This window comes from Pteronotus mesoamericanus, unplaced genomic scaffold, assembly GCF_021234165.1.
Source record: "Pteronotus mesoamericanus isolate MK-2021 breed Mesoamerican mustached bat unplaced genomic scaffold, CSHL_Meso_final contig_73, whole genome shotgun sequence".
Classification (NCBI taxonomy): domain Eukaryota; kingdom Metazoa; phylum Chordata; class Mammalia; order Chiroptera; family Mormoopidae; genus Pteronotus; species Pteronotus mesoamericanus.
In genome coordinates, this window is record NW_026555245.1 from 3,743,359 (window position 1) to 3,759,753 (window position 16,395).

The 16,395-nt window shown below is 39.6% G+C and overlaps 1 protein-coding gene across 5 annotated transcripts in view; it reads right to left on the minus strand.

The window, feature by feature from the left end:
* Nucleotides 1-16,395, minus strand: part of NTRK2 (neurotrophic receptor tyrosine kinase 2) — a 330,058-nt gene that overhangs the window by 137,779 nt on the left and 175,884 nt on the right. For 3 of the 5 annotated variants that reach the window (XM_054582954.1, XM_054582952.1, XM_054582953.1), the window contains one exon: nt 13,883-14,071. In XM_054582954.1, the coding sequence (XP_054438929.1) occupies nt 13,883-14,071 (189 nt within the window). Of the gene's footprint in view, nt 1-10,068; nt 10,098-13,882; nt 14,072-16,395 lie in introns of those variants that run through there. The other 2 variants (XM_054582956.1, XM_054582955.1) reach the window with 1 other exon arrangement.

The following is a 16,395-nucleotide window of genomic DNA, read 5'->3' on the forward strand; positions in this document are numbered from 1 at the left end:
TAAACCCAATTTACAATAGCAGTCAGAATTCTTACAGCATAAACAACTTGGGAGGTGAAAGGGGGAAAAAAAACAGGAAAAAAGCTTTGAACCCAACAGTGGACAGACATGGCTATAGGGATAAATAGCATGTAACTCAAATGGAAAGGTTGCTGAGCTTCTACGCCTATCACAATCAGTGAGGAATTTAATATATTAACCATGTCTGATGCTCAGTGAAGTAGAGATGTATTTTTCTCCAAAGCTACGGTAATGTTACGAGTAGAGTAGACACAACTGTCCGTTCATTTGTTCATTTAGTTGTTCACATGTTTCTTGTATACCTACAGTGTCCTGGGCACTGTTTTAGGAGCCAAAGACGCCAAAGCCCGTATTTGTCCATTGAACAGCCCATGATTAGGAACTTTGAAAATTATCAGTAAGTATTTCCATCTGTGATTTTCAATGGCTATGTTCAAAGACTATTGCCACTGAATTCTAGAGTAAGACATGGTTTCCTGATTATGCACATTCATCATTCAACAGAGACATATGATTATATGCACTACACCTAATCTGAGCTTTCATTCCCAGCCCTTCTACCCTGCCCCATCCTGGAGTCCATTATTAAAGGTTCCAGATAGTCTTCTTCGAGATTTATTTTCTTTCATTTCATTGGGAAAACTTTCCATATTGGCAAATGAACCTAGGTATATGCCAAAATGCACACAACCCCCACACCCAGGGAAGCAAAGGACTCATCAAACTCTCTCTTTGGAAATAATTCCACCCTTTCCTCTGGAGTCTCATTCCAGTTAGTCTCTCCAAGTTGCTCTTGGGCTGCACCTCCCCAAAACCCAAAGAGCTTCCCAAGCTCCACAGCTTTGTGCTAATATGTACATGGGGGTTCAGGGGGGCTGGAAATTTCTAATAAACAACATGTTGATTGTATCATTCATTATTTGTCATTATGGACTTTGGACTGCAACCGAATAATTCATACTCTAGTCTTTTCTAAGTTATCAAGATAATTAAGAGAATCAACATTCAGTCAGAAAAGAATTTGTTCATTTTGGCTAACCTCACCATTCTAATTCATCTGCATATATCAAGTCCAGTGAAGACTTACTATGTGGCTTTTGGGGGAAACACATGCTAGTCTACTTATTAAAAGATTCATATGAGCGACTAGTCATATATATGAATTTGTGTAAGCATATGTGCCTGTGATAAGGTAGGTGCTTAAAATATAAGCTCCTTGATGTCCCCTGGCCTTATGAAGGTCCTGATGCATGCTTTTCCTGTAGAAGAAATGCCATTTATCAATGCCGACTCAAGTTTTTCAAAGGACTTCCTGAAGGCTAAAGGTCTACAAGGATTTTGACCCCTTTTAATTAGTCAGTTTGGAACATGGACCTTTGCATGGAAAATGAAAGAATGAGTCAAAGAGGGTGAGCCGGAAAAGTGACTTGTCTGTTCTACACGCTGCTCACACATGGCTGACATCTGACTTGGTTGCTCGTAGAATGATTGGCGAGCAGACATTATTGCTTCTGTGTCCCCTTGGCCTCCCAGGAACAGGGTGACTCAGGCAGGTGCAGTGAGTGCCTCAGCCTTCATTCACATAATTGTCTAAAAAATACTCAGTAACTGTGTGCACCTCAGATTTCTGTTAGAATACTCAGCAATCTTTGAATTTTGTCTTTGGAAACATGAATATCAAGCTCCCCAGGAAATGTGATGTGACAATCTCAGAGTGATGAAGGCATTCAGGAAGGGCCAGCAACCTATGATATCAAATGTTGTATTTAGGATTTCCTGAAATAAAACAAAAAAAGCAAACTTTTCAGAATTGGCAGGGGGGATGGGTGAAATGGAATTTTACAGGGTTTTTATTAGCAAAATAGAAATGTCTCATCACTATGTTGCATACCTGAAATGAATATAATATTGTACATCAACTGTAATTGAAAAATAAATTAAAAAACACAAAGTTAAAACAATACATAAAAATGAGGGTAGATTATTCATGATAACTGAGAATTTCTGTTAATCCCTCCGTTGAGAAAACCTCATGACCGCCCCAGTGGGCTCCGTGTCAGCCCTGGTCCTGGGTCAGCCGACCGACCACTGGTTCCTTTCTCGTCCAATAATAGGTTCACTACCCGCCGTCTGGCAGTCTCCAGCTTTTATGTTTGAAGGTTAATACACTCAGCATACCTTGATAAACCCACATGAAAGGTGCAATATGAACACTACTATTCCTCTTGCAGAGTTAGAAAATTGCTAGATATTATTTTTTGAAAAGGTCAGCAGTGGCATGAGGCTACAAAGAGTCCCAGACTTCAGGAGGCTGATCTGGGCCTGAACAGAAACTTTCCCACATGTCGGGGTATAATCTGGGTTTATTTTTCCTCCTAACCTCTCTGAGCCTCAGTTTTCCTAGCTGCAAAATAAAGTAATAATAACCATCTTTCAGCACTAATAAGAATAAATTTTTTAAAAAATATGAAAATAGAACTCATGGGGCCTGGTGCATACAAGGCATTAGTTCTTGATTGTATAAATAGTAAAGAATGCATACATTACAAAAGGTGCTCATGACATTAAGAAACAGGCTGAGTCAAAATTATTTTAAAATCTCTATTATATTTTTAATTTAGCAAATGTGATACTAACGCTGCAAATGTGGGAAAATACAGCAAAATGTAATATATTTTTACAAAAAGAATTTCACTTATATTTTATAAGTTTATCCAATTATTTTCCAGATCATTTCTCAAATTTACTGAGAAGGTCCTCTGACCCTCCTAGCCTTTTTACATTTTTAAAAACATCTTCCTTTCTCTCGCTCTCTTTTTGGCAGCCATGTTTATTTCCTTCCTCTGGAGAGTTGCATTTAAAAATGCAGGAGGAAGATGAGAGTGCATGTCTCTGCACATATTTCAACAGGGAGCACAGGATGGTTAGTGCTGGAGGTGCTGAGGCTGCCCCAGCGAAAGGGAGCCAGGGAAGTGCATCTCCGGGGGCAGATGGGGTGGGGTGAAGGGGCAAAATTAGGCCAGGAAACCAGGGAGGGAGAGAAGGCTGAAAGCTAATCAGTCCAGCTGCTAAAGTATACAAAACAGAACTTTGCAATGGCTAGAGATTTATGCAAAATCCAAGCCCGAAGGAACTTGTGTCCAGGGCCTGGCTGGACCCTGGGTCAGGGAAGTGAGGTTCATGCCTTGTACACAAAATGTAAGGGAACACCCCAAAATCAGTAATCAAAATGAATGATATTTTAAAGCAGTATTTTCAAAAATAAAAATGCAAGCATCTATGATAAAAATGTTTAAAATAAATATAAGCTCTGAGCCTGTCAGGGGTCAGGACACCTCTTACTTTTTCCCAGCCCTCTTGGATCCTTTTTTTATGTAAAATTTTGCTATTTTCTTCATAGATTGCTTTTGCATTAATTTTTGTATTTTAAAATACTGCATTAAAATATTATTTATCTTGCCCTGGCTAGTGTGGCTCAGTGGATTGAGCTCCGGCCTGTGAACCAAAGGGTCTCAGGTTCAATTCCCAGTCAGGGCACATGCTTGGGTTGCAGGCCAGGTCCCCAGTAAGGGGGATGTGAGAGGCAACCACATATTGATGTTTCTCTCTCTCTCCTTCTTCTCCCTTCCCCTCTCTTTAAAAGTAAACAAATAAAATCTTTAAAAAAATAAAATATTATTTATATTGATTACTGAGATTCTTGGTGAGCCCCCCCGTTAAGTTCTGTACCTTAAGGGAGGGTCTCACCCACCTTACCCTCATCCTGGCCCTACCTGGGTGTGGAGGGGGCTGTGTAAAAACCAAGGGGGGCTGCTTAGGACCTAAATGGGAACAAATGGGGACAACTTCTAGAGGGTTGTTTGTAGTGCTTTTAGGAATCCCGACACTGAGTTATAGTCTCAAGTGTATGTAAGAATAATTAGTAGATGACAAAAGTAGGCAGCAGAGACCACAGATCTGACACTATTGTCTTTATTGGTATATGCGTTTGTCTCTGAAGGATAAACTACATCACAAATTCCAATACAACAGATCTTATTTTCATGAACATGTCTGTATAATAAAGAATTCCAAGCTCCATTAATCACATTGATATGTGTGGACAAGTCCTGGAGTTTCTGAACATAGTAAAAGGATGCCAGTCATATTTTAGGTCCACTCTCTTGCAACAAATATGAGAGAGGGAAATAAAGTTTAGCAATGTGTAGCAGTCCACAGAGACCCCTCCCTAACCCCGCCCCTTAGATCATGGTGCAGCATCAGAGGGCAGAACCACTGAGACCAGCGCTGCAAGGCAGCAGACAAGCTCAGCAGCAAGATGCTGGTTGCTTGTTGCCAGTAGTGCAGAAGCAGGGAGACCTCTGAGAGAGGATCCCTGTAACACCCAGATGGAGTGCTCAGCAGCAGAAGGGTCTCTTTGGGGAACATGATGCACACCCATCCACAGAAGCCCCCCCTTTTCAAAAGTGGGTAGAGGTTCATGAATTCACCTACAACCTAAATAACCCACCTCATAGTTTGGCCCATACACAGAAGGGTGGCACTTAATACGTGAATCTCTTCTAAAAGAACAAAAGAAAGCATTAAAAATGTTCACACCAGTGACTGTACCCATGTGTTAGCTATTAGACCCCAGTCTAGCTAACACCCACTTTAATTAAAACTTGGGATGCAATGCGCATGCAGGTGATAGCAGAGAGGACACATCCCCCCAGAGGAGAAGCAGGACTTAAGAAGTGAGTGAGGAGCTTATCTGCTTTGCTGCTTGGCCATCAGCTCCCTCTCCAAAGCTCGGGCATTACGGAATGAAAGGCAGAGCTCCCCACCACCAACATCTTACTAAGAATATGAGTGCTCTCCTCTTCAAAAACCAGTGTTGATAAAGGCCTAGGTAGGGCTCAAGGAAAACTAAAACCTTATATGTAACTAGAGGAATTTTACCATTAATTCAAAACAAAGGCTTTTAAGAAGGAAGAAATACCCTAAAAGTAACAGCACTTGGGTAAGAAGAAAATGGCCCTCTTTAAATAAGGGTCAAGCAGTGATATGGATTCATAAATGCTTCTGTGGGTATCAGGAAACAGCACTAATGGAACTAGGAACTAGGAAGAAATGTGATCGTCAGCATCATGGTTTCTGAACCTTCACACACAGAGAAAAGGAGGGAGGATGGCAGAACAAGTTGGACAAAGATATTGATATTTATGGGTTAGGAGAGAGACAATGTGAGACCCAATTAGTCCAGCTGGTTGGGGTGCTCTGTTAATAGAAGGGAAGAAAGTAAGTTCTGTCCCTGGGTTGCCAGTCTATTTTCCTATGTTCTTTAGCAACAGATTGAAGGCCAAATCATTTGCAAAAGTAAACTACTCAGGAGCAAGGGTGGACATGAGAGTATAAATGAATCTGAAGCTCCATCACTCTTACAGGAAAATAAGTTAGGTGGCTGGTCAGTGGTGCCATCTCTGCTTATTTTACAAGCAGACATATCATGTAGCTTCCTGCAGTAAAGACATTCCCTGACGTGGAGACTAGCTCTTTTAATATAATTACAGAGTGTAGGATTTTATTCTGCCCCCTCTATATCAACCATTTTGTTGGAACATTAGGAATATGGCACTCAGTCTAAATGCCATCATTATCTAATAACGAGCTTGGTTTCCACTTTAATGGACTGAGAAGGTCAATGGCATGGTTAAATAAACGTGCTAAATAATAACAACAGGGTAAAAAGAATGTTGATGTCTACGTATATTCATAGCCTATACAATGACAATAAAAATAATATAAAAAACTAGGCATTAGATTACTGGTTTCTTTCTAGAATTCTTACCCCCACCTTTTGTTTCAAAATCTTAGCAATCTAATCTCTAATCACATAAATCATAGGAATCTATCTGTTCTGAGTTTGTTTTTAGAATCTGTCAACAGCAATTTTATTGTGCAAAATATCAACACTGGCATATTACTGGGGAGTATTACTGAGAGGTCCCCTTGCCCAAAACTCAATTTAGGCCTAGATGCCTAAGGTATCAGGAAAACAAAAAACAAACAAACAAACAAAAAACCCCCAGAGATTATCACAAAGCTAACCCCATCATGTTTAGGTAAAGTTCAATATCTAAGGGGAGATTCCAAGTCATTAGAGGCCCTTGCACAGCCTAGGGATCCTAGTGAAAGAAAGATATTTCTGAATAGTGGGAAACATGCTAGATGTAACCAGCCTGGACATTTAAGATCCAGCACACTCAGCTCCATGAAAGGAGTTGGCTGGCCAGCATAAAGGACTGGGAGACAAAAAGTGACCAGCTGCTTAGTTGAGCAGTAATCTGCATTTGGAGCGATCACGAGTGTTGACCCTAAACTAGGACCCTCAGCCTGCCTTGGCAGAACAGGGAGCCTCTTACTTCCCGAGTCTTCTCAGCCCACAACACAGGCCTCTTCCTCTCCATGATGTTCACCATGTGCGAACAGAGCTCTTATGGGTTTAGGGTCACTCTAGACCAGACTTGACATGGCCAGTCCAGTCCCCCAGCTCTATTCTAACCCATGGACTATGAAGTGAGCATGAAATCTAAAACTGGCAATAATGTACCCACTACGATTTTCCAGCAAAGTCCACCCAAGATGAACAACTGCTATAGAAATATGAACACAGCCCAGTCCAAATAAAGGTTGTCCCAGCACAAATGGGTAGACTTTATATCACAGGATATTAAAAGGATACTGGCAAGACTAGAAAGCCATAGATCCAAATGATATCATCGGCAGCTGTGTCTGTTAGAATTCCAGGAGAGTTTTTATTTCATCTTCATTTCTTATGTTTTCCAAATTTCCTACTAGAACCTATATTATTTATTTTGATTTTAAAGTATATCACTTGAGGCGATTAAGATTTAATTCTGTCTTACTGGCAGAAGCCATCAGGTCTCTACCAGCTCAGGTGACCAAGCCATTGTGGTTTGCCTGGGACTGTCCTGGTTTTAAAACTGAACATTTCACACCCTAGGAACCTCCTCAGTCCTGGTGGTCACTCTACCACTGACACCCCTTTTCCTAGAGGCCACAAATACTGCTTTGTTATTCAGAAACACAAAGTATTTTCCCAGCAGAAGGGATCAGGCGAGAAAGAGGGCAGCATGGACTCCACCGCTGGGGGCCCCTCTCAGAAGGCCGTTCTTGCTCCCACTGAGGGACTGAGCCTGAGAAGCCAGGCTACCTTTGTGTGTGGCTATCAAGTGAGACTAAGCAGTGTTTTCTCCAGGTTTGTCCTGCCCATGGTATGGAGCAAATTCATCTTACTTGCCTTTCAAGAGAAGTAACAACTACCAAGAAAAAGAACACTAAAAGAGAAAAACAAACTAACATAAAATGACTACAATATCAGTTAGGATAAAGGGCAGCAAAACTGTGCCTTGCTAAGGAGAGCTGGCACAAGGCGTAATCTGAGAAGAAGCCTAACCATGGTGGGTTACCCTCTCAGGCTGGCAGAATTAGTAGAGAGAAAACGTGCACTTTACAAGGAGAAAACCTGATTCTGTTACAACAGCCACCATCAAGGATTGAGTGTCACATCCAAGAGAAACTCCCATTGTGGCATCTCGACTTAACCACAGGGAACACTCAATTGTTCAAGGCATCTGGGTAGCAGGAGCTTCTTCCTAACACAAGAGGCTCCTCTGCATTTGTGTTTGCTGAGCTGGCCCTGGTCCACAATCTGCTGGCATATGCAAGAGTGACCAACTGGAAACCAAAATGGGGGTGTGACTTGATTGGATTTATCCTGCTGGTGCCCACTTTCCAGTTGAGCTGGGCCTTAGGAAACACCCAGAACAAACACATTAGGATCCTGCATCTGCTGGCATGCTTCCAGCACAGCACTGATGATTTGGTGAAATTGTACTGAAATGTTTGATATGAGAGGCATGCATAATTCCATCTTGGCTGGCCAATGATGTGGAAGTAAAACACTTTTCAGAATATCACTATGAGGGTCTCCTTGACCTAAATCCATAATTGTTTTTCCTTTTCAGCTCTCACCTGTGGGATAGAAGTGTTTTCTCTAGGGATCTAGGTATCTTATAATTGGGTGGTATTTCTCTTTTGAAAACAAATAACACCCAGCGGTCAAATGCTAATAAAGTGATACCTCTTCTTTTACTTGTGAATTTGATTGAAACTGGTTTGCTAACAAATCTTCACCTCAGTGAAGTTTATAACATGACTTATATTGTAGATGTAATTATACAGCATGTATTCATTTCCTTTCTTCTAGGGAACTCAAGGTGCTTTTTAAAGCATTATTTGATAGCTTCTTACCATCTCCTCTGGAGTTGAAAAGAGAATATAATATCAAGCTGTTACAGCTAGCGATGGGGGACTATGGCACCAAGAGCAAGAGAGAATTGAACTGGGACCTGCAGAATTCAAGCAATGTGCCATGAAGACCCCTAAGGGGTGAATTGTCAAGCCAGTGTGCCGTAAACGAAGCAATTTCTAAGGATCCTAAAATAACTGCATTCTCTCTGTCCTAACACTCATGCTGGGCAGAATGGACTTAGCTTATTTTCAAAGTGCAGGCCGTGGCCTTCAAAGGGATATAACCAGTTCCCAAAGCAGCTATTATTTGGGCAATTAAATGCTTAGAAGAAAATATATTTTTCAAAGATGAAATTAAGAGGCAAAGGACAGAGATAAATGCTAAAGCAATTGTTTCTAAATCCTACCCTGGATGTTTTTAAATCATACCCTAGACCATCAAAATGGATCATACACTCAAGCTTGGAGATAACCTCAGGTAACTCTGTATCCTCACCCTTTCATCTAATGAGCTCCTAGGGTCCTCGATATAATTCAGAATGTTTGCTCACGTGTACTCAAAGTAACACTGGAAATGTGTTCAAAACCTCTGCAGTTCTGTGAAAAATGTTGCCTCCTTTCCCTCCCCTTGTTGGTAACACAATGATGGTGTGGGTATAACAGTTAAGGGGAGCAGGGGGGTGCCCTGTGTGATCATTTCTACTACTGTTGAAACACTCCCTCCCTTTATTACATTTTATTCCCTTATTCTTAGCTGGTCGATGAATCTGTGCTTATCTACATAACTGGATAATAGGCATGTAACCAATAGAAAAACACACACGTGCGTGCACACACACCACACACCCATACACCACATGAACTATAATAACTGGAGAAGTATGGCACATTCTGCAGGAAACCAGTAAAGATCCATTTCATCGGAAATGGAACCAAAGGGGAAAAAGTCAGAATTCTTTATATGCATCTGCCCCAGGGAGTTGCTCGCCCTGGATATACATAGAGGGCATGCTCAGTGAGAACACACACAGTACATATTTATAGACAATTCTCATTTAATGAAGGCCCTAGGCCTAGGACCCTATCTAATTTACAAGGCTTTTGTAGGAAAGACAGTTTTAGGGATGACAATAAGTCTATGGCATTTGCTTTTCCTGCAGGGGAAGCTATAACACATTCCCATCCTTCAAGAGAACCCAAGATTGATGACTTGGGGGTTTTGCTGGTTAGTGTTTTTTATTTCTTCCTTTTCTTTATTTTTTTCAGCTCCCTTTGTACCCTGCCTGGCAAAAATGTTCTCAGCAGTCAAGGAGAGAATAGCAGCACAGCTGCCCTTGAGCCAAGTTGGTAAATCCTACTGGGAAACTACCCCGCACTGTCAGATGTTGTGGTTTTCAGACACGTCTATACAGACTAGTTGAATTAAAAACCAACTCCAGACTTGATGTTGCTGAGCTCCTCAGCTCCATCTTGCCATCCTGATTGATCGAGGAGATGGGTCTATAGTTAAAGTGGCATAGCACTTTGAGGGTTTAGCCATTAGAGCACACTGCTTTCTCTTTGGAAGGTAACTTCTTGCTTGGCTAGGTTATGGAAGCTAAGGAGTGACGTCAAGATGTTGTCTGGCCAGAATTTGCAGATAACCATAGAACTCTTCTCCTCCATCAGGCATGGATTTAGCCTCCTTTAGTTCCTGCAGTGACACAGGAGCCTCCAAATACCAAATTATTATCAGGCGGTCTTGGGGGAACCTCTGGGCCCTGCAATAAAGTAGACAGACTTGCTATTGGAAAGCGCTCAGGAGCAATTCAGCCCTGTTCAGATTGCTCTAAAATCCTGCAAACCATCTCTAGACTTGGTAAATGAAAACCTGACATAGCTCCTGATAGTAAAAAATTAATTCTGGGGATATAATTTATTAACATCCTTCACTTAAATGATCTTACATATCATTTAAAGAAGTCTGTTTTTGCTCATATTTTTTTCTTGTTTGTTTTTTTGTTTTGTTTTGAAGGCAGAGTTACATAAGTATGGAGGCTGAGTAATTTTTGAAAAGCCACTTCTGAGCATTGTCAGTAAAGTAATCTGACGCAATCTGGTGTCATTTATTGTTCCCACCCAGTGTTTTAAATCTTAGGAAAATCACATGAAATATTTTAATAAGTGCCTGTTCTCACTAGGAAAATTGGAGTATCTAGTAATACCAGGCCTTGTTTCAGCACAGCCTTCAAAATGCCGTATCATCTTTCTGATCTGGCCTGTCTCTCATATTGACCTGCGTAATCTTGTAGGTAATTGGGATTTAGGACCCTTGCTCTAAGCTATCCTATTATAGTGCATCAGAATTATAGGTTGTTATCTTTAACCGTTGGTCTCCCCGACAAGGCTCCCTGAAGGCAAGGAACATGCATGCCATCACTATCACCAAATCTGCAGTTCCTAACACTACAGAAGTATATGCATAGTCAATAAATATTTAATGAATTGAACTTTCCCACATTAGATTCCTACAATTCAGTAAAATAAGACTGGGACCACTTTTTCTTTGTAAGATCACACATCTATTTGAAAGCCAACATTTTTGGGTAGCAGGAAGATTTAGAAAACAGAAGTAAATATGCTGACTTGTGACCTAAGTCTCTGATAGGTTCAGAAGTAAATGGTATACTGTCCATGTGACATTTTGCTTTAAGTATGCGGGAAAAGTTCTAAACTTTTTCTGAGATGATCTTAAATTTGTTTTCCAGATGTAACCTATCCAAATTCTTGAAGATCCCTTCTCTAAAGGTTCTTTAGAGGTTAGTTGTAAAAATATTCAATGGGAATCATTTAATTGAAAGCTAATCTCCCAAAATTGTATGGGCCTATAGCAACAGATCCCTCTGTATATAAGATCTATGCATTTTAAAATATTTTAATTTCTGAATAACTATAATCAAGATGTTCAAAGATTGGATTTTTGTTAAAATATTATTCCTGCTAAAATTGTCATCTAAATTTGTTTAAATTGGCTAATATATTATTGAAAACATGTCTTACAAATAAACTATTAGGTAGGCAAGTTTAATAGCAATAGAGGCAATGAAAAAGGCTATGGGTCATCTTTACATGTTATAAGTTTGCTAGTAATTAATATTTCAGTAATATATATCCACATCTGGTCAACATCTGGCCAACATCAAAAGTATACCATGTCTCATGCTATGAAGGAATAATTCAGCAGATATAATTTCTGCTCTCTAGGAGCTTACAGTCTAACATAAACAAGACTACAGAAACACACACAAGAGAGTAGTCATACTCTTAACCAAAGGCAGCAGATACATTGAAAATAAACGGAAAAATTATGGGGCAAAGAATAACATTTAAGAAAGGTTGAAGGTAAGAAAAAAAAATAAATTGCTTCCTCATTCCCATTTCTTTAAAAAAGCATTCATGGAAGATGTATTATTGTAAATGTTATTCAAATCATGAAAGAGTATATGACTTGAAGCCTAGAAGAAAAAATTTCTTCTGCTCTAAGATGCTGAGTGACTGAAAATACTGAGCTGAATAAGGATGGCTGGTGAAGGACCCAGGAAAACTGTCCAAGGAAGAAACCAGCAAATGGAAAATCAATGGTCTGGATCCCGCTGGTAGAGGACAGAAGGTGAGGAAGGCTGCAGGTCTCCTCAACTCTCGCAATTCCTTCTAAGTGCAGGTGGTATAAAGTGGCTAAGCCACAAAACCAAGACTCCTCCTCAAAATAATAAAAATGTCTAATTCAAAACCTTTAAAAAAATCTCCACGTACTCTAGGTTAAGGCAACAACCTGTGGAAACTTTCTTGTGGGACTTTTAAGGAAAGAAAGCACTTCTAGATAAAAGCACAGACTTAGCATCCACCTAGTCCACTTTCTTCTATAGGATCTCATTCACTTGTTCATTCACTTGCTTTCTTGCTAATTTACTTATTTTGTCTTATTGGACTTGTTGAGCTGATGCTATCAACTTGATTATTCAGCTTTACTTTTCCTCCATCGACAAAGGAGAGCAAACTTTTGAGGACAGGTTGATTTTAGACAACCTCAATTATAATACAGCCTCAGGCCTACTGAAGTACATTATACAGCCTGATACTGAAGGTGACAGGAGTGTCAAAGTACTCTGTTCCTAGAGAGAACAATCAAAATGATGACAGATTCTCCCACCATAATAGCCTGCTTTGCCTTATTCAATATCTGACTGCTCTGCATGCAGGGTATTTTAAGGACCTTTGGAGGATGCTTATCTCTACAAATTATACACATTTTTAAGAAATGCCTACACACATCTTGTTCACACCATAATGACAAAGTTAAAATTAAAAATACTTTGATTTCAATTAACACATTTTATTTCAAGAATCTCAATAGTCTTCATATCTGCTATTCTATTTATCCTGTCATATTACATATGCAACTGAAGTCTACGGTGGGGTCCATTCTCACATACTAAAAGCTTATAATTCTGTTCTTCCTAACAATTAAACTCAAATCCACTATTAAACATACATTGGGATAAATTTGTATAAGTAGGAGGAAGTAACACATGTTTCCTATTATATGAACCAATCTGATACTCATTACTAAGCCTCTTTATCCCATGAAGAGTTTCAATGAAAAGTAAGTTCCCAAATGCTAACCTTGCAATAGTCCTACCTTACCTCTGAAGCAGTAAAGGACAACAGCATTTAAGGTGGGGTAAAAATATGCATATAGACAGAATGTACCCATTATCCAGTGCCAGAGAACCCCTGGGATATGGGCTACCTAATGTTCTACCTTCATAGCTCCTTATTCATGTGTGAGGGAAATCCTTGAGTTCCTATGGCATAAGGCCTGTTTTACCATTGTGGTTTTATTTTTTGTTGTCTTTAAGGCTGTGCTCCACATTTTATATTTGAGAAATGGCTCAAAAAAGTAGAATAAGAGTCTTTGAAAAAAATTTCAGCTTTTAATAGGGGTTAATGTGTTGATTTGGTCTGAAAAATATGTCAGCATACTTATGTTGTTTGCTCTCATGGCATCACAACTAGTTTCATGCTGAGAACTAGGACTAAACAAATAATACAGAACTACCAGAATTGATACCACAACATAGCACTTCCTGACTATCTACAATGCACATTTTAATAATTTTCAATAAACCAAATTTAAATCCCACCAATTGCCTGCCTTCTGTAACTGATATATGTGCATTCTAATGATATTTCTGGTTTCTTTCTCTATCTTTTTCAAGATAAGCAGGACTTGATTCCAACTTCATGTTGACAAATGGTTTTTGGAAAATGGATCCCAAGAGAAGCCAGTAACTGCTCACAGTTCCAAGCACTGCAGGAGACACACCCTGAGAACTCTATAAGCAACAAATTGAAGGATCTATCCCATGGTCCCAAAGCCCCGAGAATCCTCAGACATTTCACTATCCTTCTCCCCTTTGTCAACCTTGTCAAGGACTCTGATAAACATGCTTGCAGATACAGCTATGCAGCAAATGGGCCAATAAGTATAAACAGCTGTACTTACATGTGTCTGGCTTTAGCTGACTGTTGGTGATGCCAAAGTACTGGGGATTTTCAATGACAGGGATCTTGGTCATTCCAATAATGACGGCATCAGGGCCGCCTTCTGAAGATGATGGGGTGTTACTCCCATTGGAGATGTGGTGAAGTGGACTGGCAGAGTCATCATCGTTGCTGATAACTGAAGCTGGGCCTGGAGTTGGAAAAAATACATACTTCCCTGTAATTTTTTAATGTCTTTATAATTCACAGATATAAAATTCACCCACTTAAAATATACAATTCAGTGGGTTTTAGTATATTCACAGAGTCCTGCAACCATCAATATAATTTAATTTTAGGACATTTTCATCATTTCAAATAGCTGTCATACCCCATTCTCCCCACTCCCCACCCAAAGTATCCATAAATTTACTTTCTATCTCTATGAATTGACCTGCTCTGAAAATTTCATTTAAATGGAGTCATAATATGTAATCTTTTAGGACAGGCTTTTTTCACTTAGCATAATGTTTTTAAGGTTCATTCATGTTGTAGCATATGTCATTATTTTATTCCTTTTTATTGCCAAATAATATTTCATTGTATGGGTATATCACATTTTGTTGATCTATTCACCAATTGATGAATATCTGGGTTGTTTCAACTTTTGGGCTGTAATGAATAATGCTGCTAGGAGCATTCATGTACAAGATTTTGTGTAGACATACACTTTTATTTTTCTTAGGTGGACTTGCTGGGTCATATGTTAGCTCTCTGTTTAACTTTCTGAAGAACTGCCAAACTGTTTCCCAAAAGCACCATTTTATAATCCCACCAGCAACATGTGGATGTCCCAATTTCTGCACTTCCTTCTTCCATAATTTAATATACTGTCTTCTTCTCTGTTTTCTGAACATCTTCAGATGCTCCCTCATTGAAACTCCCAACATCAATCTGAGATCCTGTTTCACAGTGTACCACCAAGAGATGTACTAGGAGCTCAAAGATCTGAGTTTCTTTTTCCATTCTTTGGACAAGTCACTTACCTTCTTTTTACCTCTGCATTCATTTATATTTCTAAAGTGTGCAAAATGATATCCACTTGTTATTTTATGAGACTACTGACATGAGAATGAATTGTAAATTTAACTGTGCTTCATGAGTGTGAATTGCTACTAGGTATTACTAAATGAACTTATAGCTTGTGGACTAGAATTACATTGGACTGTCCAATTACTCTGTTGCTCTCTCTGTATGTTCTGTCCATAGCTGCACCAATTTTGCCTGCAAAATAATGGCTCAATCCCACAGCAATTTACCTGTTATGCCTTTAGCCACAATATTATTTATTTATTTATACTAAATATAAATAGTCTTCATACTAAAGCAATAACCATATCATTTTCATATAACACTTTAACTTTCTAGTCCAGAGTCTCAGGAATGTATGTGCTCATAAATATGGCCTAGTGTGTCTTGCCTAAACCTTTTATCCATTGACCACTAAACTCACATTGTTGCAACCAAAAGTATATTCATAAGGATAAAAATCTATATGAAAGCTTCAAGATGATTAAGATCTCGGTGGCTCATGGTAGACACTCATACATGAAAAGTAGACAAAGCCCACTAGACAGGTACATATGGCATGTGTCTTTGCAGTGTACAGAATGGGTGCAGGGTCCCATGGAAAGCAACCACTCACTGGCCAGGACTATTGGCATAAGCCAAGAGGGAGATAAGAAGGAAAGAATAATGAGGAAAGACAAAAGGAAGGCCATGACAAGGCAGAACTGAATAGACAGCCAAGGCAAATGTGTACTAGGGAAAGGAAAGTCTGAATCACTATTTCCTGAGCAAGAGAATGTGTATTCATCCAAGCCCCAGGATACATGTTTCAGCACCTCCATCCATTCTTTATCTCTTCCCTCACACTTAACTATTTCAAGGAGACACACCACAACTCTAAAAACAAAAGCTGTTGTACTGTACATTTTTAAACCCCCTCTGAAATATCATGGTAATCCATCTCCCAATTCAAGATCTGTTTTCCCCCTCATATGGGGATTATCACAGTATGTAGTGATAACAATTGGACATTCTCCAGCTAGCTGAATCTTAAACAAACTATGCAGGAGGCAGCCAACTGCTATTATAGGTAATTTTTTAAAGCATTCTCTCAAGGGGATATGCATTTAAGATGCCTTTAATGATACACCCTGGCTTAATTCTGCAAACAAGTCCTCACACAGCCAATTTAGAAGTCACAGAACACTCAAAGCAAAGGCAATCTCCCCAGTTGTGCTCGTCTTGTGCTGAGCTCACTGGCATTAGCAAAGAGAGGAAATTCTGCCAAGAATAAAGACAACTTCTTTCTAATATCCTTAACCATCCTGTTTTATGATTTGCTTCCTGGCAGGCCTGGATCACCCAGAGCTTAAATCCAGAGATGGAAAATAGAAATGTGTTGTCCTAAGGTTTCTGCTTCTTATCAATAAAATCTTCCCCCACTGGCTCCCCCACTCTGTTCTCAGT